General features: G+C 40.5%; 2 protein-coding genes across 2 annotated transcripts in view; one reads left to right on the top strand and one right to left on the bottom strand.

Annotated features, from left to right (window-relative positions):
- The window catches only part of LRRIQ4 (leucine rich repeats and IQ motif containing 4), a 34,466-nt gene extending 29,201 nt beyond the window's left edge, over positions 1–5,265 (top strand). The window contains exons 4-6 of the mRNA XM_089508877.1: positions 253–391; positions 2,887–3,083; positions 4,902–5,265. Coding sequence (XP_089365003.1) covers positions 253–391; positions 2,887–3,083; positions 4,902–5,081 — 516 coding nt within the window. The 3' untranslated portion in view covers positions 5,082–5,265. The remainder of the gene's footprint in view (positions 1–252; positions 392–2,886; positions 3,084–4,901) is intronic.
- Positions 5,266–6,184: 919 nt separating this feature from the next.
- LRRC31 (leucine rich repeat containing 31) lies at positions 6,185–27,150 on the bottom strand. Its single transcript, XM_089507712.1, is given in 11 exon segments — positions 6,185–6,574; positions 6,961–7,128; positions 11,039–11,206; positions 12,476–12,643; positions 13,936–14,103; positions 15,578–15,745; positions 17,767–17,934; positions 22,503–22,668; positions 23,351–23,416; positions 23,681–23,943; positions 26,988–27,150. Coding segments are annotated over 11 exon segments (1,986 nt in total). The 3' UTR covers positions 6,185–6,254.
- Positions 27,151–27,792: the final 642 nt, after the last annotated feature.

Here is a 27,792-nt window from a genome sequence, read left to right as displayed (position 1 = left end):
CATTTCTGACTTGTGGCAACCCTAAGAAGAACCTATCACAGGGGTTTCTTGGTAGAATTTGTTCAGAGGGGTTTTGTATTTGCCGTCCTCTGAGGCTGAGAGTGTGTGACTTACCGAAGTTCACCCAATAGGTTTCCATGACTAAGTAGGGATATGAACTAGTCTCTCAATGTCCTAGTCCAACATTCAAACCACCACACCACATTGGTTCCCATAATCCAAATACAAAGATGTGAATTTCTCTTCTTCCAGAACCTGAAGGAACTGTACCTTGAGAACAATAATTTGGAGTATCTTCCAACAACCATTGGCTTACTGAATAACCTGGAAGTACTTGACTGTCACAACAACTTTATTATAGAGCTGCCTGATTCCATATGCCGCTTACAAGGTAATAAAACATTGGAAATGAGAGGCTGAAAAGACATCCTCTCAGTGTAACTGTAACATCCTTTAGGTACCAGTTTTGGTTTTCTTCAAAGCCGAAATCTCATAATTATAGAAATCAAGTAACAAGTTTTCTTTCTTTGCATAACTTGGATGATTGCTATGTCATTTCCAGTTTGACCTTAAGTCAGCCATTTCATTCATAAGGCCCATCCACCTGATAATGTCCTGGATGTTGCTAATTGTTGTACTGGCATGTGTGTGCACTTTAATTATATATATATTAATTTGGTTTTAATTTTTGATGGTTTAATCTCCTGTTAACATTTGGATTTTGTGGATTTTTAATGATTTTTTAAAATTTGTTGTAAGCCACTTGTGGTCTAAAAAGAAACAAGGACCCCCCCCCCCCCCGAAAAATCAGTATAGAGGATGGACTACATAAACTTTCAGGAAGGTTGATGAGATCATTCTCCTTATGAATTCATACTGATCTGGTACAGTCTAATGGAATACTAGGTCTGGGAACCCATATCACATTGATGCATCATAAATTTCCATCAGGCATAGTTAAGTCTTGTATCCATTCTTGATGTGCTCAACCAACTTGTTTTCTGATTTAGTCCTTCCCCTGGCCATTCAGAGGATTGGGGGTGAGGATAAGAGGCAGGTAGACAACAGCTGCAGATGGTTGCAGAAATATGATGCCTTCTTCTGGGACCTCTGGAGAATCCATGGGAGGTCCAGGAGGATGCAGGAAAGCAGTTGGGTTGCCTGCCTGGCTGCCTCATCCTACTTCTGTTTTCCTCTAGCCACTGAATTATGATATACCTATTGTTATTGTTGCTGTGTGCCTCCAAGTCATTTTTTACTTATGACAACCCTTGTTGTTGTTGTGTGCCTTCAAGTCATTTCCGACTTATGGCAACCCTAGAGTGAACCTATCATGGGGTTTCCTTGGCAACTTTCTTCAAAGAGGGTTTACCATAGTCATCCTCTGAGGCTGTGTGTGTGTGATTTGCCCAGGCTCACCTTGTGGCTATCCATAACCGAATCAGGATTTGAACCCACTTCCTCAGAGTCCTAGTCCAACTCTCAAACCACTACATCATGCTGACTCTCATTATGGCAACCCTAAGTTGAACCTATCATAAGTAATATTTATTTTATTTATATGCCACCTTTCTCCCAAGGCGACTCACGAATAAAATGGGTTAAAAACTTAGAAGCAGGCTTTTTAAGATAGTGAAAATAATTTCATTTAAACAGTATAAATTATGTCAAAAATCCAAATGTTTAAAAACATAAACACAGCGTACACATACCAAAAAGAAAGCCCTCCCCCCCAACCTAAGAATGAATATTAAACCCTGTTTGAACAAAAAGGTCTTTGCTTGGTGGTCGTGGGACTGAGAGAAAGGCTTCCCTTGAAGAACGTATTGTTTTGACAGGTTTGTACTGAGAGACAAGGACTTTCAGCTAGTCTGGATCTAAACTGTGTATGGCTTTTTATTGTCATGACCAGCACTTGAATGGTTATGGGGAAGGGTGGCCAGCCAGCAAACATGGAGGTGGCTCAGGGGAGTCTTAGCAAATGGCAGTGCTGAATTCCTTCTTCTGCCATCCTGAAAGAAGTATATAGTAAGGTGTAATTTTCAGTTATGCCCGTGTATGTCACTAACAGGATGGCAGCTATGTTTTTTGTTCCCTTGCCCTACACCATTTGGGAACTAGAGTTCTAGGCAGTCTCTAAGACAAGAGTGGATCTTCTTTTAACCTATGGGCCAGTATATTTTAGCTTAAAGCTCTTCCTTCCAGTAAGGAAGCATTATGAGAAAAATATCAGCCTTGGGAGATTATCGCACTGGCTATCTTTTTCTGATCTGGGCAAGGGCTGAGACCGTGTTTTATCACACAGCTCTGTGCCCAGATCGGAGGCATCTCATACTAGATTGGGACTTTTACATTCTTAGCAAAGTAATGGGAGAGGTTCTTAATCAGGTACGGGATGTTTCCAATCTGGACATGGCGCTGTGAGATAACAGATGGTCCCAGCCCAGTTTCAGCCCCTGCCCAGATCATGAAAAAAAGCAGTGCGATTATAGACAGGTATAGGGAAAACCTATACAAAAGCTGGGAAACCACCAAATCAGGATGTCATGGAGATAGGATGGGGGGATAATTTAGGAATAGAATTCAGTAACTTGTCTGGTTCCATAGCCAACTGGAGAGGTTAAGAGAACCAGATTGGGACCCCCACAAGGATCAGATTGATTCCCAAACCTTGAGGTTCCTCAGTCTTCTCTATTTAACTTAAGGAAATTATAATGCAACTGACATCTCTTTCTTGAGGCTGAATGTGCATTTTTCAAGACCTAGATAGTTGAGCACGTGCAATTTAAAACAGCAGCAACAAACAAACAGCTATTTTGAGCTTCAAAGTAAACATTAAACAACATGGCTCAGAAACACTTCACTTTTATGATTCTCTGTGTTTAGGTTTGCAAAAGCTACTAGTTCATAGCAATCAGTTATTTCAACTCCCAGAGAACTTGGACAGCTTACAGAAACTACAGGTTCTTTCACTCAGCGGAAACCCAATGATGGACCCACCGGTGGAAGTGTTCTCTGAAGGCCTGCCAGCCATATGGCAGTACTTACAGGATGCAAGACTACGGAAGGCCTGGGCTGTAAAGGTACAAATCAAAATCAAAGCATTACAAGTAATGTTATAAAAACCAACACTACTCATCTCATTTCTGAAGGGTCAGGTGGGACTTTTTTTTATTCCTTTCACTCTTCACAGAATATTTCAGGTTCATCCTCCCTCCCTCTCAGGGAAAATTGACACATTCCTGACAAATTCCTTGAAGGATCAAAAGTGAAAATTGCTCAAATTATGTGTGTGGTTGCTGATTCTATTTGCATTATCCTGCAGGCCAGGCTACCGCTCTGATCTCTCCCCCACCTCCTTGTTTCTTTATAACCTCTCATTCAAAGGAAACGGGACTTGGGTGGAATCAACTATTTCTATATCTTAGATCTTTCCGAGCTCTGCTCTTCTTACAGCTATGACTCCCATCATGCTAAGCCACCAACTGTGTGAGGTTGAAGGAGGTTGTAGTTCAAAATATAGAGAGATCTTGTAGCACCTTTGAAACTAACTGAAATAAAGAAGTTGGCAGCATGAACTTTTGTAGACTTCAGTCTACTTCCTCAAATGCATATAGTGGAATGGAAGCCAGGGACAGACATATCTATGTCATTGGTATGTGAGAATGTTCAACATAATTAGGGTTTCTTAGGTAAAGAAAACTCAGGTCCAAAACATAGTGCAGAAATAATCTAGTTTGAGACCACTTTAACTGCCCTGGTTCAATGCTAGTGAATTCTGGGAGACAATAAGTGAGACATCTAGCCTGTGTCAGATAGCTCTGATGCCACAATAAACTACAATTCCTAGGATTCCCTACCACTGGGCAGTTAAAGCAATCTCAAACTGGAATATTTCTGTAGTGTGTTTTGGACCTTAGAAGTGGTTTTGACAGTTCCATCTTCTGAAATAGAGCCTCCAGCACCTGGAGTTGAAGGCACGCCCTTTAGAATCTATATCAATTGAGAATGATAAGGTTCTCCAGATGCTGATCAACTGCTACATCCAGCATTGTCTATAGGCCAGGAGTGCTGGGAGCTGCAGTCCAACATCTAGTGCACTTTGCCCACCCCAAATTTATATTTACATACAATTTACACAATGGGGATCCTTTGCCTCTTTCCCTATTTTTGGACTGTGTCTCCCATAATCCTGTGTCCATGGATCCCATGGAAATTTTGGGAGATGAAGTCCATACAAAAAAATCTACTACAGCTTCCATCCATGTAGCTGATATTGGCTGCAGTACCTTGGAGAACTGCAAGTGAGATATTTATCTTGATCAATGTAGTGTTAGACTGAAGACTTTAATCCTCCCTCCCCTACACCAGATTACTCCCCTGTCTAGGGTCCAATCCTTCTTTGAAGAGTGTAAGGCCTTAAAAGGGATAGTCTTCTATTGCCTTGATAAATGGGAGTGGCAGTAAAGGAGAAGGAGTTAGAAGAGTTATAATTCCTGCAAGAGATTTTTCCTCTAGTACTGACTGAATCCTCTTTTAGGAAGAAAGTGACTACCCAACAGCCTATGGTCTCTTTCACCTTGCATACTCATAGCAGTTTGAGAAACATTTTAACTGCCACAGCTGCATCCCACAGAATCCTAGAATTTGTAGTTTGGCAAGGGACTTGTTTGTAGTTTGAATTTGTAGTTTGGTGAGGCACTAATGCTCTCTGACAGAGAATTCTAAGTTTCTTTCCAAATTCCCAATCCAGGATTCCATAGCATCCAGACTTGACAATTAAAGTGGGATCAAATTGCTATAATTGTTCAGAGTGAAAGAAACTTTACATTGCTTTCTGAATATCTGAAATACAGATAGGAGCTTTTCAACATCTTTCCGATTCTTCCCCTAACTCCCAGGTCCAAGCTCGATGGCGTGGCATCATGGTGCGGAAGGGGATTGGCCCCTTTGCGGAGATCCTGAAAATGATAAAGAAAGCCAAGAAAGAGAAGAAAGAAAAGAAGGGCAAGGAGAAAGGCAAAGGAAAGGGAAAAGACAAAGATAAGGGCAAGGCTAAGGGCAAGGGCAAGAAGAAATAGTTCTCCTATGGTAGAACCATTAAGAACATTTTGAAACCCAATGAGGGTGGTCCAGGGAATAAATATAAAACAGAACAAAGCAAATGCGCAGAATTTTTTAAAAACAGATTTTAGGAAATGTTTTATTAACATTCACAGACTCCAGCTGATGAGGGACATGGCTCAGTGAAGCAAATTTACATTCTTAGGGAGAAATTTCAGAAGTTATAGGAACAGCTAAGTAAGATGCAGTAGCACCTGATGTCTCCCAGTTCAACAGAGCGGTAAATCCATTTCAGGTTTTAGACAAGAGCTGTTCAAGGTGAAGAGCCTGCTTGCACAGGAAGGGTTCAGCATTTGGATAGCTATTTCAAAACGGCTGCAGCCGCTACTGGTAAGATGGCTACCAAACAGTTGGAGGGGCTTTGATACTTTCCATCTGAGAAAGATTCTTTGCTGCTCCTTCCCTATTGTACTGCATCCAAGGCTTCACAGAGTCAAAGCACCAGGATTTTGGAAGTATCAGGAATGGTTGCATCTCTGTAGATGCAAACTACAAGAAAAGAGATTCCATCTAAACATTAGGAAGACCTTCCTAACAGTAAGAGCTGTTCGACAGTGGAACACACTTCCTCGGAGTGTAGTGGAGTCTCCTTCTTTGGAGGTATTTAAACAGAGGCTGGATGGCCATCTGTCAGGGGTGCTTTGATTGTGTGTTCCTGCATGGCAGGGAGTTGGACTGGATGACCTGTGAGGTCTCTTCTAGCTCTATGATTCTATGATTCCCTCACCAAATCTCCCTGTTTCCTTTGAACCTTGCTGTAGTACCCACTTAGCAGTAAGTAGAGGAGATGCTTTCCTAACAGCTATATGTTTTTGTGAGCTATCTCTGTTGCAATGCAAGTATTTTGGTGTGACTTGGTCTTGAAGGAGGAATTAAGTCCCACTAGCTTAGCAAAAAACAGCTTTTGCTGAAGCTGAGATGACTAAAAACTGTGTTGATATAGATCAATACAGGCGCCTGCATTTGGTAGTTTTCCTTGGGACCACTCCTTGGCTGTGGTGACTGTCAAGATGAGGAACTGTACTTCAAAATTTACTACTAGACCACAGCAGGTAAGTCTGGAGAAGCTACCTATCAAAGTCCTTAGTCACTTTTTGCAGTTATATTAGTTTGCAATGTCCAGCTCCATATCAAATGTCAAAGCGAACATTTCGTTCATTATCCCAATTGAATTGTTCCAGTTGTTTTTGTTGAACTCTAGAAAGGACCCAGCCTTGCAGTCCCAGCTCTGTCAACAGAGGCAACTTTGGCAAGGCAGCCAACAGTTGGCTAAACCATTCCTCACAATCACAGTGCAATGATGGTCGAAGGCTGATATCCAGTTCAGAAAGCAGATCAAGTGCAACTAAGGCTTGGCAGAAGGTTGTCCATCCTTGGTCAGAAATGAGGTGGTTATAGCTCAGGTCCAGCTTCTGTAGTTGATCCAGGTGCCCAGCTTCAATAACTGCAGCTGAAAGAAACCACTTGCAGGTGAGATGGTAATGCCAATTTTCAAATTCCAAGGTGCATGCTATTTGGTAGTAACTGGAGGCTGCTATGTCAGTGGGATTGTAAATCTACTCTGGGTTTCAAAGTCAAATTTAAAATAGCTATCTCCAGTGCTGAACTGTATCTCTTATAAAGATTGAGCACTATGAATGCCTCCTTCAACATTAGAACACCTACTCATAATAAATTCATTACCCTATGGACATAGGAGCCATTAGCTATATGTTGCACGTGTTTTGAATCAGGATGAAAAGAAGGCTGCCTTAAAAACAAGGTCTAAAAACCAGAAATATGGAGAAAAATGGAAATATTATTTGCATGTATGTATTTACATATGTTTTTACTAACCAAAGCCAGTGATATCCTCATCCACCAGGCTGCAGCTGCTCAGTCTTAAGACTTGCATCTTAGCTCCAAGGTTTAGCGCTTCCAAAATCAGCTTTAGTTTCCCGCCAACGCATTTATTCCAAGAAAGGTCTAATATCATCAGTTCAGGAAGGTGAAGGGCAGCCTCAGCTGAAAAGATTAGCGACAGCATCTTGTGCTTACTGAAAGAAATAGGCATGGTCCAGATATACACACAGCCCCCTATGCATCCAACTGCATCTCCTCTAAATATATCAAAGTCTACTTTATCCTATTCTGCCTTACCAAAGTCTGTCTATCTAACTCAGTTCCTAACTTTCTGATTTCCAACACTGGACAGTTATACATATTATGTAGCCATTCATAACTACACAGTTATAGCACTGTTATTCCACTTTAACTGCCATGGTTCCATCCTGTGCAATTCTGGAATTTGCAGTTTAAGGATAGGGCATTTAGAATTCCCAGCTAGAGAGCTCTAGTACCACACTAAACTACAAACCTCAGGGTTCCCCAGGATACAGCCACAGCAGTGAAAGTGCAATTATAATGTTATAATTGTATAGTGTGGGAGGGCCCACAATCCACCCAATGGTAACCAATGTTAGCTTTCCTTGAAATGAGATATACAAGTCAGCCTCATGCATGTTTACCAGGAATTGGCCTATTGTATTCTCAGTGCGACTCCTCCAGAGCACAGTATGCTAAAATCTCTTTCACTTGAATGTACAGCACACAAAAATAATTAATGGTTGCTTCATTATATGTATTAAACATTCCCTTTCATGTCTTGGTTCACTGACAACTGTATAACTTTCATATACAGGCACAGAAACCTAATTTAATATATATTTCGCCTTTGATTTGTGATTTTTAAGTAAAGTGTCCATAAGGTGGTGGTGAAGAAATATCATCCACACCAACTGCTTCTATAAAGAATATTGCTTTGTGCAGCAGTTTGCCAGAGAGACCCGGGAATTTTCTCTGTGTCACACACAATACCCTCCAACATTTCACAAATGAAAACTGAGATACATGTAGCCAAGCAACATCAGAGTGTGATCAAAATGTATTAATGAGGAAGAACAGACAAACTGAGTGAGGCTGCAGCAGTTTGCTTTTGCCTGAACCTACAGGGAAGGGCAAGATTTTGCCTCCTCCTCTCCTCTCCCCTTTGGTGAGTTAAGTGCAAGCTACTTCTGCACTTTAAATTCTGTTTGCGACACTGAAATTTTGAAAATGAAAGTATGTATTAATAAATACGTTTTCATGAAAGAAAACAAATCATACACATGTGTGTACACAAACATGCACACACACACACACACACACTTGCACTACAAAGTTAAGTAATCAAAGCCCAAAACACCTGGGAGGCCAGAGTTTGGGAATCACTGATCTAGAAAAATATAGGAGCATATAACAACATGATGCTGCTCAAGAACATAATTACAGGAATAGAATCGTAGAATCATAGAATCATAGTGTTGGGAGAGACCACAAAGGCCATCCAGTCCAACCCCCTGCCATGCAGGAACTCTCAATCAAATCATCCCCAACAGATGGCCATCCAGCCTCTGCTTAAAGACCTCCAAGGAGGGAGACTCCACCACTCTCCAAGGGAGTGTGTTCCACAAGTATTTACAAAATACTAAACATGAATAAGCATTATCTTCCACATTGCATTTTGCTTCCCAACATTCCATTAAAAAGACTGCATCCATTCAAGTACTTTGAATTTTGTGGTCTTCCATCTATGACTGCCTCACGTAGCTTTCAGAAGGCAATTTCAGAAAGCAATTTCAACTGATTTCCACCTGGGGGCAGCTGTGTGTATGCTGGCCCTCCCTATGTACCACCAGGGATATAATGTTGAGGATGTTATATGCACATGGGTTAACACTGTCACAGATAAACTTCATTCACACACAGAAAGTTCCATTGAATTAAGTGAAGCCTATGAGTGGTCAATGTCTGTTGTGCTAGATTATTGTAGATTATTTGGGTGCTAACTTGGTGTCTGTTTTTGTAGCATCTGTTCTGTTGGGAAGATCATATAGACCCAGTGTAGGAACTTGGGGATTCAACAGACTACCCCTTTCCTATTCGGATTGGAGCCGTGGCAACCTCATGCCATGGCCCTGATCCGGCCTTTCGAGGTGCCATAGCTGCAGCAGCACAGCTATATGGTGCCCCTTCGGTGCTGCATCATGTGAACACAGTGCTGGAGGCGCACCATGATGCTATGTGCCATCTGGAGTGGTGCATGGCATCAGGGCGCCCGGGGGAGGGGTAGTCAGACATGCGCCATCAGGACGCCCCGACTCTGCCCCCAGGCCAGCCTTTCAGGCCAGTCTGAACAGGGCCTAACTTCTAAGAATGGAAGAGCTTATTGCTCAGCATTTTAAACCAGCTCCAGCCTCCTGGGCTGGAGCCGGCACGCTGGGGGCGGGCACACTATATCACCGCCAAACCACTAGCCACCATTAGCCTGGGTCTCAGCCGTGCTCTGCCAGCACTTTTTAGAAGACAGCTTGGATCCGGGCTGATGGTGGCCAGTGGGTCAGCGGCAATTTAGTGTGCAATAATCCCTGCCTCCATCCCACAGAGCCAGTTTAAAATGCTGAGCAATAAGCCCTGAAGTGTGTGTTTAAGAGGTGGAGAGAGAAAGAGAGAGAATGTCAAACCATCCAACATTTCACAGATGAAAACTGGGATATGAGCAGCCAGACAACAGCAGAGTGTGGTCAAGATAGCAAAAGTTGTCAATGAAGAAGAACATGGAAGCTAGGAAAGAGGCTGTGCCATTTGCATTTTGTCTGTTTCCCCAGTCCCCCCCCCCCCACTCCTGAGCCAATTGATTGCAAACAACTTTTGTACTTTGAACTCAGTTTACAGCAATGGAAATAAGCTGAGAACAAAGAGGGAAAATGGGGGTAAGAGAAACTGGGACATTTTAAAAGCAGCTGAGAAAGTGGACCACCAGAGGATTAACTGGGACAGTTGGAAGGTACAGGATTATGTAAAATCATAGCATCATAGAATTGCAAGAGACTTCAAGGGCTATCTAGTTCAATCCCCTTTCAGTATAGGAACTGACAGCTAAATAAATATCTTAAATAAAAGGTGACAATTTCTTATGACAGTCTTCCCCAATTTGGAATCTTCCAGATAAGTTGGAAGACAGGCCCCATAGTCCCTAGAAAACATGCTGGTAGGGATGATGAAGTTTGCACACCAGCACAGGTGTTCAGATTGGGAAAGACTGGTATAAGATAATGTGAAATTTATAAGACTGCTTTATAAGAACACAAAATGGATTTTTAAAAAGAACTATTATAGTAAACAACTAAACAAAGCATTTTAAAAAATTGCCAAGGGTAAGGTGTTGGGGGCAGGTTCCTGATTTTTATTAAGGTGATCAGGTTTAATATTTTCCCTTCAGCCACTGGAGATGGGGAAGGGGTGTTAAATCTCCTGTAGCCATGCAGAAGAAGGGACACGACAAATTATTAATGAAAAAATAAAACTGTCTTATGTGCCTTTTACATAATATACAGCTTGGTTCTTGGTCTATTGTAGGTTTTGAAAGCATGATTAGATTCTTTTTTGTATTTTGATAAAGAGAATTTAATAATTAATCTTTTTATAATAAAGAAGGGAAACACACTGGGGAGGGGAAGCACTAGAAGAGTTAAAATTAATATTTTAATGCAAATATTGTGCCCTCTCTAGCATAAGCTCTTCAATGAAAGAATGGTATTAATATTCTTGAAACCAATGTAAGTTTTTAAATCTTCAAACCAATGTGATCTAGTCCCATTTCCACACATTCTAGAGTAAAATACTGATAGAGTTGATAACACTAGGCCTAATGAGAACAGATGGTGTTCTAATGCACTTCTGTCCTGATGATAAATGTTCTTTGGATTGTTATTCCAAGTAGTCGCTTCTTCTAACATTCATGCTGAATATATGTACTGGCTTTGCAGACTGGGGAAACAGAGACCTGGATAACTAAAGCCAAACCAAAGTAAAAGTTTAAGAGAAAGAGTCTTACCTAAAGATGTAAATGAATCATGCTGTAAAGAACAATTGCTGAGGAGCACAGATGTCAGTCTGGGTAAAAATCGGAGCCTGCTAAGTAGCTGATCAGAAGAGATGCCAACACTTTTATTTGATGATAGATTCAGCTCTTGAAGACTTGACAAAAGAGGAATTATCTGGGCTATAAAAATACCAATACAGATAGTACAGAGGCTTTGTAATAAAAAAACATGGAATGGATGCCCCCCCCCCCCAAGAGTAGGCAACTATATTTGAATATTTCTCTTTTGTCCAGTTTTCTTTCTCGCTCTTTCCTGGGCACACAAAAAATCTAAATTATTTGATCTCTGAATAATGGAAGAAGAATTAAATTTTGTAAAAACACATGATGTCACCCAAATTAAAGAAGGTTTCACTGATTAATGGTGATAATTATAGCAGGTCAACCAATCTGGAGCCCTGGTGGCGCAGTGGTTAAATACCTGTACTGCAGCCACTCATTCAAAACCATAAGGTTGCGTGTTCATGACCAGCAAAAAAGGCTCAAGCTTGACTCAGGCTTGCATCCTTCTGAGGTCGCTAAAATGAGTACCCAGATTATTGGGGGGAAATTAGCTTACAGTTGTAAATCGCTTAGACACTGCTTAGGCGGTATGAAGCAGTATATAAATGAAGCTTGTTAATTGTTTAAATCTATGTAAGTTTGCATATGTACAAATTTACTGGTATGTTTGATACAAAAACCATACTTTTTTTAAAAAAAATTCTAAATTGCAGCAGCATTATAGTGCTATTGTTCCAGTTTAACTGCCATGGGAGCTTATTGCACGAGAAAAGAAACTGGAAGTTCAGCCGGATAGTAGCACTTTTCTATGTGCCTCTCCACGTGACATTGTAGTTCTTCAGTATTTTTTACTGTGGGAGACAGTTCTAAAAGTGAGTCTTTTGTTGAACTGATTTTCCCAGCTACAAAAAAAGACTTGCTTTTACAACCATTTCCCATGGGAAAAGAACGTAAGAACTATAATGTCATGAGGTAAGGCACATAAAAAGGTGTTACTATCCAGCTGAACCTCCACTTTCTTTTCTTGTACAATAAGCTCCCTGATTCCATCCTATTGAATCCTGAGATTGGCAGTTTAGGAAGGAGTCTTTAGAATCCTCAGTCAGAGCTCTTCAGTATTCCACTAAACTATAAATCCCAGGATTCAACAGGATGGAATTCAACAGTCTGAATGGGCCCCCTACCTCCAGTTGTAAGTTTTTGCAATGATACTGCTGCCCTTTTCTTGTATACTGTAATCACAATCATAAATTTATTTGTAAGATGTCAAAGGAACAAAGGATTCATTCTCACTTTTATGTGAAAGGTCAGATTAGACAATTTGTTGCTTCTTTCTAATAAATGAGCCTGCAATTCATTATAAAGGTTGTTCCTTATCTTTCTTACTTAAAACGGCCATGTCCTCTTCCATAATACAGCACTGATGAAGATCCAGAACTTCAAGATTACTTAGGCTAGCCAAATGAGCCACTAAGTTTTGGAAACCTCCTCCAATCTCTTTGTTGCAAGACACATCTAATTTTCTTAATTCTAATAAATGCTGCAAAGAAGTCCCTGAAATTGAACAAGCACAAATAATAGTCAATAACTGAAATATCATCCTGGTATTTATTTGTAAAAATTTATTTAATATAAAATTAATAAAGTTTGGCATGGGTGATCCGAGAATGACCATGCTACGGAGACCCCAGATCCATGGCAGGCTTGAATTCCTGCACATTGGAGCTAGCAAAAAAGAGGTTGCAGAGAACCTACCTTGATGAAATCATTGGAGGAAGTTTCCAGCAGATCCTATTACCTTTGGAGGGGGTGAAGGGATCATGGCCAAAGTACAGGACTGGAAGCACATGGCTGGACAACGGGCTGGGGAGCCGGTGCGCCGGTGCGCCGATCCCTTTTGTTTGAGGTATCCGCACCAATCACTCATTGCATTCAATCCAGTTTCAGACCCAATCTTTCCTCTTCTGGGAAATCATCTAAAGTGATTTAATCCATTCTACTTTGGGTTTCTGCCCCCCCTCCAGCTATTTTCAAGGTATATATACAGGTAGCAACCAACCCTTCCTTGGTCTCGGTCAAGTAGCAGGCAGGCACTCTGTTGGTTTATTAAGCTAAGCCCCTCAATATGCTGGCTAAACTCCTGTTCCATTGCAGTGATTCAGCCTTTTCATACCAGACTTCCCATCAATTGGACTCAAGATCTATATATCTATACGATAATTCTTATTTGAACCCCTACCTCTGGAACTCCTCTGTGATCCTGACTCTGTATAGCTGGGCTGATCCCTAGACTAAAGTTTCTCTGGTCATACTATATCTCTCCATTGAGCTAAGTATGAATTTCCCCTAAAATACATTGGTTGAGGGTGTCCTTCCCAGCATTTTGGGTAACACTTCCTTCCCCCACTGTGTTTGACAGATTGTGTTAATTTTACAGATTTCATCTGAAAAGAGAGTTGAAGTAGCATACAGATCATGTAATTCTTCCTTCACTTTTCTGTCACAATTCACTAAGTGATCTAAGGCTGCATCTACACTGCTGGATTAATGCAGTTTGACACCATTTTAACTGCCATGGAGCAATACTATGGAAATCTGGGATTTGATATGTAACTTTTTCCAGTGATGGATCCATGTCAGAGAGCTCTGGTGCCACAACAAACTAAAAATCCTAGGGTTCCATAAGATGGATCCATGACAGTTTAAACAGTCAAACTGCGTTACTTCTTTAAAGTTCAATCTAAAACCCAGATTGGATTCACTATGCCTCTGACTTGGAAGCCACTACCTGCGACTGATTATAATGACTAAAAAAATCCTGCTTCCAGATCAGCCCATGTACTTACCTAACCACTGGAGTCCATTATGTTTTAATCCACACATGTTTAAATTTAGTACTTTCAGGCTTGAGACACATTTTAGTTCCTGGGCAATACTCTTCAGACTACATCCTATCATTTTATTAATTGACAGATCCAGTTCTTCAAGATTGTGGACCTTGTTTAGGAGCTGAGCTGAAAAGAATGCAGGACATGAACTGGCAACAACACACCACAACAGCTGAGTATTTAGGTAGGTACAAGCAAGCGTCATGCAATTATTATTATTATTTTAAAATATGTTTATCATTAGGTCATAGGAGATTCAGACCTAAACAAAATATAGTCCTAGATTTTGGACAACAAATTCCCTTGCACTTGAGCATCCATGGATTTTGTTATCCATGGAAGGGGGGTCCTGGAATCAAACCCCAGTAGATAGCAAAGACTCACTGTATTTGTTCAAAGCCATGGAGAGTGTCTAAGGACTGGAAATGGTACCCAGAGTCCCCTATTTGAAAACTAAGACCAGATGTTCAAACATCTGGGATGCAGAGGAGCACCCCTTCAGCAGACCTGAAACCTCTGGCTGATGTATAGAGAAAGAGGTGCTCCTACGAACTACTTTGTTGAAACTACCTGAGTTACCAGCTTTGTAATTTTGAACTACTTTATCGAATTGCCTGAGGTTCGAGGCCTGCTGAAGGGGTCCTCCTCTGTGTGCCATCAGACAGGACAATATACTGTGGGGATGTGTGGAAAGGGTCCATCTCTGCAGTGGCATCCCAGTTGTAGAATACCCACCTCTTAGAGGTCCAATTGGCATCAACGTTGTTGTCACTGCAGCAGCAGCAGCAGCAGCAGCAATAATAATAATAATAATAATAATAATAATAATTTGTATTTCCTGCATCTCCTTGCGGATAGAGGCAGGATTACAACAGAAAATAAAATCAACAATAAAATACAAGATACGGTATTATCTATACAGTCAATAGAACAAACAACAAAACTACTACCAATCACTAAAATGACCAAATCGTCGTCTGTTTTCCATGCTATCAAAGTCAGATGTTTATATAGTGCCATAAGTTTACATGCTGCTTTACATAGTTTATATGTAATAGTTTATATAGTGCCATAAGTTTACATGGTGCTTTACATAGCACTAAGTAAAAGCATGGTTTTGCTAAAGCCTTTCGGGGCTAACTGGATTTATATAAATTTATTTATTGCAATTCTATTCCACTTTTCTTTCAAAATGGGATCCCAAGTGGCTTGGCTTAAAATCCTCACACACGCTTGTTTTAAAACCATTTAAAACTATTTTGATATGCTTTTAGCCTTTTAAAAACATTTGTTTACATTAATTTAAGTTGGTCATTGATTTTATTCTATGCCATCCTGAGACCTTTAGAAGAAGGTGAGGAATAAATGGTTTTTAAAATATTTTAAATAAAATATGGGCAGTCACACAATGAACTATGTTTTGAGCCCACACCAATAAACCAATAATTTTTCATGCATTGACTCAAACTCTTTAGCTTGAAAATATTCAAGTGACACTGGCTCCAAAACATGATTTTATACTAAATGGAATTTAATTTGATGTCTGCACTAGGTAACAAGATGCTTAAACTTAGTACTGATTTATGCCATGCACTCTTACCTAATGATTCACCATCTTCAGGAGTTAGACTGCAATCTGTCACCTTTAGTGTTTTTAGTGCACAACCTTTGGGGATATTTTGGGTTAGAAGGGAAAAACTCCCACCCACATTGGTATTCCATGATAAATCCAGTATTTCAAGATGAGGAATTACTTGAAGTCCTTCTCCTGTAAAACAAACAAACAAACAAACAAAAACAAGCAGATAGCTGGAATACACTTTGAAGCATTATGTTTTTGGACATCAATTCATAGAATCTCCCAGAATCTGTGGGATTCTTGGATCTGTAGTCCAAGAAGTTATTTTTCCAAGCTCTGGCCTGGAATAAGTTGCAACATCTTACATATTGATTTGAATATACAAGAAAAACAAAGTTGATGCTTCTGTTTTCCACAGTTTATATTCTTGTTTCAGAAAATGCAGAAATACAATATATCCTTCATGTGCCCAGATTCTCCCACCCCAGGTCACCAGTTATACTCTGATTATAGCAAGTTCTTCCCTACTTATAGATAACATTCTTCCCTCTATGCCCATGGTTCAGGAACAAATCTATTGTGTACTGAAGTGAAGAGTACCACCTACACACACGAAGGAAGTAGCAGCAGGTATAGGGCAAACCCAAGATATTTAGACTGGCAAAAAATATGTTCCGGAGGCAGAGATTCCTAAAAGGTGGAACAAAACATAGCTCCTAAGTATTGAATGTCCTCAACTGCTGTGGAATGCTGGGTCCAAACTGCTGGATAGAAACCTCAGTGGGAGTTGAAACTGAATGGAATAACCTGTGACCCTTTCACACTATACAGTTATAGTGCTATGGTTGTATGTTAACTGTCATAGCAAATCCCATGGAAGCCTGTGATTTGTAATTTAGGGAGGAAAATATAGAATCCTCCAGCATGATGAATTGGTTTGAGTGTTGGAGTATGACTCTGCAGACTAGGGTACAAATCCTTCAAAGGCACACAACATCAGCATCAACAAATATAGAATCCTCAGCCACAGAACTCTAGTGCCTCGCCAAAACTGGCATGAACAGAAACGCATCACAATGCAACATTTTCACTATAATTAACTTGTCTGTCTGCTGGTCTTTCTGTCGATCTATTCATGCACACACAAGAGGAAAAAGGGAAGAGAGCTCAGAAGTTATATCCCCCCCCCCCTTTCAGTTTTTTGGGTCAGGTGTGGGGAAGCTTTAGACCCCTCCAATGATATTGTGGAGTTTAAATGGTGATTAACCCATGAAAATTGTGCAATTGACATTAAAACATGCTTTAAATGAGATTGACACAAGCATCATTATCCCATGAATAACCAGGGAATAATCAGGCAATAAACAGCAAAAAGTCATTCGGGAAAATCCCGTCAATGATTTACTGCTGTTTCTTGCCCAGTTATTCATGGGATAATGGCACTTTAATCATGTTTCATCTCTATGTCATGTGAAAACCATTAGCGCAATTGCAGGATTATCACGAGGTATTCACGGGATAATAGCACTCTGAACATGATGTCACATCAAAACCATTGTGGGATTATCATGGGTTAATTACCGTTTATACTTGCAATTGTCCCCTGTGTGATAAACTGTTATGATTCCCATAAATCCTCAATATTGGCTGTACTGACTGGGACGTTGGAATTTGAAGACCCAAATATGTGGAGAACCAATAGTCCCCTAGCATAGAAGTAGCTGTCTCAGCTGTTTGCCCTTGCAAACAAATAAACATAGTTTAATCATTTTAAAACGTATTTTCTTTCCTCTTTATAAGCCTTTCCAGGAGGTCATGATGATAATACAGCACCATCTATTTAACTGTATTCAGGTTCTTTATTTTTCACCTATTCAAACCAGACCATTTCAATTGGCATCCACACTTATACCAGAAACAGTCGCACACCAGAGACAGTCTGAGGTTTTGTCCAAAATGGATCTGCAGAACTAGATTTCTCAAATACAGATTAGAAGTCTGGGAGGAGCTGGAAACAATCATTTTCTTAAAAAGAACATCCTCCAGAAAGTGTCAGCTAGGATGGCCACTTCCCAACCTAGCAGAAAGATTCCAGGAGTTTCAGTCTAAAAATGCAGCTTTTCTCAATATGGATATGGTAGAATTCACCAACATTACTTAACAAAACAACCCATTCTTGTACCCTCTTTGAATAACATATTAGATGCTACCTAAGAAGGAAATGTCTTTGGCTGTGAGCATACAGTTGCTGAGTCGGAGGACTTGTAGTCTCTGCAGATGTTTGAACTGCAGGGTAAGAGGCCCTAATATTCCTCCTATGAAATCATTCCAGGAAAGATCAATCTCCTCCAGGTCTGGTAGCAGAGGCATTATGGCAACTAGAAGAGGGGAAAAGAACAGAACAACAGATAAAATACAGCTGATAAGGTATGAGCAAGGTGTGGGCATGCACATTTCACTTTCAATTTTTTCAGGTATACAAAAATGAGAGAATATTATCTTCTAATAAACTATAATTCAGCACCTGTATCTGTGAAGTGAGGGTTATGGTATTTTAATGACAAGCTGGCTGCAGTAGAATTCACCCAGTGAATGGATATGAGGAGTCGGATGATAACAGAAAGGCTGGCAAAGAAGATAACAACTAAGGCTTTTAAAACATTATGAAGAAATTAGGGGATGATTTTTAAAACTGTTAAAGATGCTAAAACCCTAATTATTCCCAGATCTTGCTGATGCTGGCTGAGAGATTATGAGAGCTGTAGTTTAGAAATGTAACTTTACCAAGTGCTAGTCTTTCCTTATCACAATGGCTGCATTGGCACAAAACAATAATAGCAGGACAGGAACAAGTCTGTACAAATCTCATGCTTATGCATTCTCTTAGCTTTTCTGGTATAATCAAGAAGAGCCTGGAAGACAGCTGCTTCTGTTTTGATTAATCAAATTATACTATATCTTAATTCTAAATTATGGTTAAGCTTAACTACAGTTTACTGAAACTAGCCAGCATCATAAGCCACAGCTTGAAGTTAGCTTATTTTAATACCCATACTTAAGACTAACCACAGTTTGTCCATGGTTAAACATAACATTGGATGGTGGTTAGAAACAAAATCTGGGGTGAGGGGAGGAAAAAACAAAAAAGTTGTGTAGTAGCTTTAAGACTAACACATTTTATTTCTATGTACATCTGATGTATTTAGACTGCAGTCCACAAGAAAATATGTCACTTAAAAATGCCCCAACACTTAGGGGCCATTCAGACTACCTTTTACCCTGGATCAGGAACCGAATTATCCACGTGAAGTTGATATTCACCCAAAACTTTCACAATCGAATCAGAGGCATGTACAACCGTTTCGGGGCAAATGTCCCTTAGCGCGGGTCTTTTCAACTCAGAGAAAAAGCCATCTTTTTTGGGAAAAAATGGGTTTGGCGAATATGAACTTGCCCCTGATCATGATTGGGTCAAGTTTAGGTGAGGGGTTTAGGTCAGAGGGGAGGGCAGAGGGCGAGCATTCCCTCCCCTTCATCGGAGGAGGAGAAGGAAGGAGCCAAAGGGTCCCAAGAAATGGAGGAGGAGGAAGGAGCTGGGGGGAAGCAGGGGGCCATGGAGGGCAATCGAGAGCAGGACCAGGAGGAGAAGGAAGGAGCCAAAGGGTGCCAGGAGAATCGGGGATGGAGAAGGACCAGGAGGAGGAGGAAGATGAAGAGCCGGGGGAGAGAAGGGGCCTATGGAGGGCAATCAGGGTAACAGAGCAGGAGGAGGTTCAGGGCAGGTCAGAGGGAGGGCACCGAACGGAGCAAGCCTCTGCTCTCCCACCAGGGAGCTTTCTCTCTTTTTAAATTTTTTAAAATTATTTTTTGCAGACTATGCACATGGTTTTGGCTTCAGGTAGATATATAGATAGATAGAATGTTGCTGGCTGCCTGTTTCCCTTTCCCTCTCATTTCCGCCTCCAGCAGCAAGGCACTTCGCAAAAGGCATTTGCAAAAGCCTTTTTTTCCTATGCGAATGCTACAATGCGAATATTACAAATGTTGCTTTTTCCAATTTGGCAAATTGATACAGAATGCTTTTGCTACTGTCTGTAAGGAATTCAGGGGTAGCTGAGGGAAAGCAATGGATGCATGGCATTTCTGGCATTCCGAGGTGAGGGAATTATTATTATCATTATTATTATTATTATTATTATTATTATTATTATTATTATTATTATGAGGCATTCTGGGGTGGCAAGGAGAGAGGATGCAAGATGCAGAGATAAATTTTAAAAAATAAAACTTTTATTTTTATACCACTTTTCCTGCAGATCAAAGCGGTTCACAGTCATTAAAACTCTATGACCCATGTCATAGTACAATATATCATACAAATCCAAAAATACAATCAAAGTTTAAAAATATATATAACAGCAATTGGGCATCAGATAACAAGCTATTTCAATAGGGACTAATTTCTCTACAGCGAGTCGGGAGGGTATGCTACCCGGAAGAGATAAGTTTTCAATGCCTTCTTAAAGGCTTCCAATGTCGAACTGAGTCGAATCTCTTCCGGGAGCGCATTCCAATGGGTTGGAGCTATTGCTGAATAAGCTCTTTGATACGTTGCTACCAATCTTACCTTTGGCCATTCAAGAACATATTTCCCCATTGTTCTGAGGGTGCGGGGCGGATTATGTAGGGAGAGGCACTCCCTCAAGTAGCTCGGGCCCAAGCCATGTAGGGCTTTATAGGTGATGATCAACACTTTGTATTGTGCCCGGAAGCTAATTGGCAGCCAGTGTAAAGATTTTAGTACAGGTGTTATATGGTCAGTTCTAGACGTTACCGCAACCAATCTGGCTGCAGCATTTTGAACCAGTTGAAGCTTCCGGACTTGGTACAAAGGTAGCCCCATGTAGAGTGCATTACAGAAATCCAAGCAAGAGGTTACCAGTGCATGTACTAACGTTTCAAGGTCCTTTTGATCCAGACAGGGGCGCAGTTGGCGTATCAGCCGAAGCTGGTACCAAGCACTCCTGGCCATCACATCCACTTGAGATGATAACTGTAGAGATGAGTCCAGGACTACTCCCAAACTGCGCACTTTGTCCTTTAAGGGGAGTATAACCCCATCCAGGACTGGGTGGCAAATTTCCCCATCTGGATTTGGGGTACCTGTCACGAGTACCTCTGTTTTCTCTGGATTCAGCTTGAGTTTGTTTTCCCTCATCCAGCCCATTATTGACTCCAGGCAGGCATCCAGAGGAGAGATGCCCTCCTTAGTCACTGAATCAGCCGGAGACATGGAGAGAGAGATCTGGGTGTCATCAGCATACTGATAACACCATGCACCATGTCTCCGGATGATCTCTCCCAGTGGCTTCATGTAAATGTTAAATAGCACGGGGGACAGAATGGCGCCCTGAGGGACGCCAGATGTCAGCTCTCTTTTACGAGAGCAGCTGTCCCCCAGCTTCACCATCTGGAACCTTCCTGAGAGGTAGGATCGGAGCCACTGGAGCGCAGTGCCCCCGAAACCTAATTCTAAATGGCATTAGATTGCATTTTGGGGCAAATGGGGCCGAGGGAAGATCCATGACCTGCAGTGACCCAAATCCCCACAACACAAACACACACAGAGGAGGTTTTTAGGTTTGACAAAATGTGTGCATACTGGGCGCCTGTTTGTTTGTTTGTTTTTAAAGGAGGGGAGGAAGTGGGAAATCACCATCCGGTTGGCCAACTGCTGTAAGAAACATCACCTTTACCAAAGTGGAAGAGAATTTGATTGACAGGAAAGGAGGATTTTTTAAAACCGGTTACCGCAAATGTGAACTTTCCTCTAGGAGCTGCAATGGCGTCCAGGGGTAAATAACCCCAATTAAGGTATTTTGTAGTCAGCACTTGCTTCCGTAGAGATTCGGGGGGAGAAGGCCTGATTCTGCCCAGTTCCATCCAGGGCAAATAGCTCAGTCTGAATGGGCCTTTAGTTTTTCTCAAAAGCGAAAACAGAAACTTGCATGTTATTTCCTTACACTATAGGCAGGTCAGCCTTCTTATTAGACAGAATGAGACATGTGTCCTAGGTCTCTTTCACACTACACCTTTAAAACACTTTGATACTACTTTAATTATCATGAATGCATCTTATGGAGGCACTAGAGCTCTCTAGCAGATAATTCTAGATAACTCATGGAACTACAAACTCCAGGGTTCCATAGGATGGAGCCATGGCAGTTAAAGCGCTGTCAAAGTACTATAACTGTGTAGTGTGAAAGACTCTCCTTAGGCCACAGACTTCATCTATCATGAAAGGCCAGGAAATTGTTGCTTGCTGACTTTAGTATTATTATATTGTTGTGACCAGGATGGAAAGAGGTAGATTTGCCTTGGATAGATTTATCTAAACTTGGTATCTTGGCTAAATTTGGTACTATACCCCTTGATTTGGATGGAACATGGAGGGCACCATTATTTGTTTTGCATCTCGCAGCCAAATGCCTTGGGCCAGTCCAGGATGAAGGCAGTACTGGCCACATTATTTAATTTATGTTGTGGTAAGTCCTCTTAACTGCATCTAAGTTCATGAAGCTGCATTGCTTCACATGCTCCTATTATTATTCTTGATGGTGCTGTTTAAATGATAAGAGAAAGAGCTCTTAAGAAACATCTTGAAGTGAGGGGAAGACTTGTCTTGATTAGAGGACCTAGTTGATCCAGACACAGAGAGCTACAGATATCGAGGTAAGGAGACAGAACTGGCAGCAGAAGCTAAAGAACTGTGAAAGCACCAGTGTTTACAGTACCGGGTTCATGAAGTTGACTTTGTGAGGTCCATTTTGTTGTATCGTTGCAATGGAATTTTTATTTTAATAAAAAATATAATAATAAAAATTCTAGGAAGACATCACCAGGAAACAGCTAGATGAGCACTCAGCATTGCACAATGTATACTTACTCAGTTCTGTTATGTCTGTTGCACCTAGTGCACAATTACTTAAATCCAAAATCTTGTTGGAAGGCTGTTTGCCCAATTTGTTCAGGAACTGCTTAATTCTCCAATGATACAACATTGATTCTTCTTTAGAAACAGGAGGTGGGATGTTATCTGTAGAACCAAAACACTGAGGATGGAGTGACTGGATGGTTTTTATTTTTCACAGTGTTTTCTGAACCTCTTCTGGTCCAAAGGGTAGGATAAAGTCTAATGATATATTTCAATTGAACATTAGAAAGAACTTCTTGACATTAAGTGCGGTTCTTCAGTGAAACCAATTGCCTAGAGAGGTGGCAGGATCTCCTTCTCTTCATCAAAAAGAGGTTGGACAGCTATCTGTTGGGGATGATTTAGCTAGAGATCCTGCACTGAGCAGGGAGTTGGACTCAATGGCCCAGGAGGTTCCTTCTAACTATGATTCTCTGACTATGACTCTATGATTTTAGAACATTTTTGGAGTAGTGGAGATGATCTGAAAAATATCTTTACTACAGACAGTACTAATGTGATATTTTCCTCTCCCTGGGAAACTCTGAAATGCTGGTTTTATGTGTTTGCAGTAAAAGCCAACTCTGATGGTCATTGTTGACTGGCATCCATAGCAACATCAGTGCTCACACGTTTTTGTGTTTTTCAACTGTGTACATCAGCAACTTTGAAAGGGGTGCAGGAAGAAAATTGACATGTTGGGGAGAGGCAATGTTCAACCTACTCACAAATGTAAAATTAGGACAATATGGTGGGTGAAGCAACAGTGATCAATCTTTTACTATGATACTTATATTCCCCTGAAACTAATTACAGGAGACTATTCTTCCAGGCTAGATATGTTTAGGGTTGCCAGATCTCAGGGAGTGGCCTTCCTTCTCTGGTGCCTGGAGCAAAAAGGAGGAATTGTGGGGTGAGAGCAATTTTCCTCATTTGCTTCACATTTGATTTGCATACGTTGTGCAACTGTAGTTGATGCCTGTCATATCATGCTTAATGACATAATCAAGGGCGGCTCTTTGTCACATAACTTCCCCTGTGACATCAGAAGGAATTATCCCTGGATATCAGGTTTTTGATGCTAAAGTCTCACCCTGGGAAAGCCCAAACCTGTCAATCCTAAAAATATCTCCTATTTTTAAATCTATCACTTTACAATGCTTACCTGCTGCAGAGAAAACTTGTGCCTCACTTTGAGTTTCTGCTCTAGAATTATTTGTTTTGGGGGTTCCGTTTCCTTTTCTGCTTTCATCTTTGGATTTCCCATGATCAGAGGCCTGGTGAAAGATTTTGCTCCTCAATGGATGTTGAGATTTCCCCTTCTCAGCAGCAGATTTCTTCTTCTTGATCTGATTTATAAACAAGCTGAATGGGGATCTCTGAAACAGGTCATCTTCACAATTTCCAGGAGTTTCTACAAATGTTTTTCCCAAAGATAGAGTCAGAGACTATATTTTGAACTACATTTGCTCATGAATCTGGTTTGTTACCAATAATCATGTAAATTTTGTCACAAAGATCTTGAAAATGAAATAAGAGGAGATAGTACAAAATTTCTTCTGATTCCTGCCAAACAATATAGTTTTAAATGTTTATCTCCTCCTTAACCTCCTCTTTATTATTCTATGCCTTAAAGTCATTTCTGACTTATGGTGATCCACAGACAATCCATTTTCTTGGAAAGATTTGTTCAGAGGTGGGGGTTGCCTTGCTGTCCTCAGGATGAGAGAATATGACTTGCCCAATGTCACCCAGTGGATTTCCATGACTTGGCAAGAATTGAAACCCTGGCCTCCAGAGTCATAGTACAATACCACTACACCACACTGGCTTTCTTAACCATGTCTGTGCAGGATGGAAAGTAGGGCTTGTTGGAAATATGCCTGCATACACATGCATATAATATACCCAGAGCTTGGAAAAATTCTTTTTATCTACTGGCCATGCTGTCTGCAAGTAATGGGAATTAAGGTCCACAAAAATAACATTTCCAAGCTACATCTTTAAACCCCTGCACACTGGCCTTTTAGAACTTAACCCAAATGGTTGTGCCTCAAGCCAACTTGCTAAAAAGATTTTAAACATTCAGGTTAGAAAGCTTTCTGAATTAATCTGATCAGCTTGTTTTAGTATTATATGACCTTGGTGTATTGTACAAAACCTGCTGGATCAGATCACAGGTCTATCAATTATAATATCCTGTTTCTTTCATTAGCCTGCCAGATGTTTTTGGGAAGACTCCAAACAGTGATAACCCTGATTACATTCAGAGGAAAAAGGCAAAGCTAAACAAGGCATCTTCTGGTTTTAATCCGTAATACTCAATAAGAGTTAGAGTTTACATATCTCTTAAAACAGGTGGGGAATATATGGCTCTCCATATGTTGTTAGTCTGCAACTCCCATCAGCTCTAGTTTGCTTAACTAATGATAGGAATAATGACAGTTGAAGTCTGACATCTCATGCCTGTATCAGAGACGCTAACACACACAGACACAGAAATATAATTATGATTATATGCTGGTGCTGGTGTTATAACCCACATTAAATCAGTCTTAGATCAGGCTGTGACCCACTAGTGGGTCTCCCAGTCCCCCCATTGATGATCAGTGGCTACACAGCAACTGTACTGTTCAGCTGTCCTTGTCTCTCCAAATCACACAAAAAAGGCGAAATATACCTAATTTGTACTCAATGGAAATTGACCAACAAAAGTTAGGCTAAAAAGCTACTGTACAGTATATCAATATATGAATGTATAGTTCTTTTTACACAGCTATAAAAGATTCAAAATAATCTACAAACAAATAAATGTATCACCAAGAACAGAAACCACACTTTTTCAGAGAGCCAGTTAAGCTGGAATTCTTGGAAGGAGGAAAATAAATCGAGGGCTACAATACTATTTTAGTCCTTCACTTGTACATCCATTCATTCATTGTGAAGCCAGACACATTTGGATAAACTGTCTTCACAAGTGGCAGATGTATCTCTTCATATTATCCGGTGTCTTCTTCAGCCAAGAAACAACCATAAAAGAATAAGTTTATGCATAATAAATAAATCCCCATTAGGAAAAATGCTAGTGTTGATTTATTGTGCATAAGCTTATTCTTTTATAGTTGTTTCATGGGTGAAAGAGACACTGGATAACTTGAAGATATACATCTGTCACTGGCAAAGATGTACTGTCTCCACAAAACCATCTCAATAATTATTTCCTTTGGAGAAAATTGTTTCTGTCTGAGTGATTTTATATTACAGGAGTATAGGTTACATTTCAGAGGATGGCAAAATCACCTCTAATTGAGGATTCCTTACCTATGAAATTCATGGGTCACCATAAGTTGACAGGTGGCTTGAAGGCACATACATACACACACAACTACAAAGAGAGAGCCAGTATGGTATAGTGGTTTGAGTGATGGGTTAAGACACTAAGAGACGATGGTTCAAATCCCCTTTGGCCATGGAAACCTACTTGGTGACCTGGGACAACTCTCAGCTTCAGACGAAGGCAAGGGCAAGCCCCCTCTGGATAAATACTGCCAAGAAAAACTTGTGATATGTTCACTCTGAGGACATTGCTCCCCACATAAAAAAATAAACCCCTTAGAAATTTTTAATCAGTCCCCATATTTCTAGCATTGCTGTGTTTTAAAACTTCAGTTGATAATTTAGAAATAGAGTTTTGGTATCCAAAGAAAACAGAATGCAAACACAGCAAATATGAGTTTTAGGTGTAAATGATTTTCAGTGTTTCACTTTCCACAATGCTAAAATTTTGGTAGTGAAAGAAAATGTCATTTGAGGGCAGAATTCTAATGACTTATGGAGCCCTCACTCCACGCACACTCATAACTACACTCTGGTCATTACACACATGCACTGTTGGATTAATTTAATTTTTGAATTCTTATTGGGGGTTTTTTAGTCTTTTCATTTGTTTTAAATTAGCCCAGGAACATGCTGAGGATGCTGGATACTTTGTCCGAGAGCCCTGTTTTCCCTGGAAACCCTACAGTTTCCTTGTGAAGAAACAGCAGATAACTAAAACCATTTTGCTTTCTGAGAAAAGGATGAAAAGTGCCCACAAAATGCAAGCAATGTTCTCAAAAAGTTGATTTCAAGCTGGGTTTTATACAAAAAGCAAAAATGTACCAGCCACAAGTGAGCCAAACAAATAGATATCAACCCAAATGATTTCAAGCTAGGCAGCTGAATGCCAAATAAGAAATGATTCTTCTTCACAACCAAAATTACCATAGGTTTAAGCAAGCAACAGCAGCTGGCCATGAGGGAAAAGAAACAGCCATTAACTGATGCTGCTCAAGTCTTTTGTATTAATAACACAAACACCTCTGAAATCCAGTGTTTTTCCAAGTATAAAGAAATAACTGAATAAAACAAAACTGGTAGAGAGTGATGTATTATTTCACTGACTCTGGGAAGTCATACTTCTTGGGTTATACTGCAAAACACAGGCATGCTGTGATATCCTCAGCATCTGCGGACCGAGGGAATCATAGCTCTTTGCTTCATTATAGAACCAGTCCTGTAGATAAGAGCAACTCTTAAACTGTTTTATGTTCGTAGCACAGATTTGCTCTAAATAGCCCATATTTCCGAACCACCAACTTTGCACCAGAGTGCAGAAGTATTTTCAATAGCTGATTTGAAATCAGGAATGCTGCGTCCACACTGCCGAAATAATCCAATTTGATACCACTCAATGCTCAATGCTACGGAATTCTGGGAATTGTAGTTTTGGGAGGCATTTAGCTTTCTTTGTCAAAGAGCAACAATTCCTAGGATTCCGTAGCACTGAGCCATGGCAGTTAAAGTGATGTCAAGCTGGATTATTTTTGCAGTGTGGATGTAGTCTGTTTGTCTCTGAAGCTCATCAAGTCTGAAGAAAAGAAGCTTTTACAGGAGTAATTTCCTAAAAGTATTTCACTTCCATTTTAGAAACTGTTTTATCCTAGCCCTCTTACTGTAATGATCCAACATATACGGAGGGAAGCACACCTTTTCTGTCATGGATGAAGACAAGTCTGAAGAGAAGAAGGCCTTTTATGCACAGATCCTTCTTACATGAGCAAGACCCTGATTTTTTTTTCAGGGTTTCTGATCATATCAAGAACATCCAAATGTACAGAAGTCTCTTCAGACACATCACATTTCACATGAAAAAAGTGACAACAGAGAGGAGGCAGAACTGATGCACACCTCTCCTCACACGTGAGATTCATACAGTAAGTAA

Source organism: Sceloporus occidentalis, unplaced genomic scaffold (genome assembly GCF_023333645.1).
Source record: "Sceloporus occidentalis isolate IW3139 unplaced genomic scaffold, rSceOcc1.0.p SCAF_2, whole genome shotgun sequence".
Lineage (NCBI taxonomy): Eukaryota > Metazoa > Chordata > Lepidosauria > Squamata > Phrynosomatidae > Sceloporus > Sceloporus occidentalis.
This window is presented reverse-complemented; position numbering and strand designations above follow the sequence as displayed.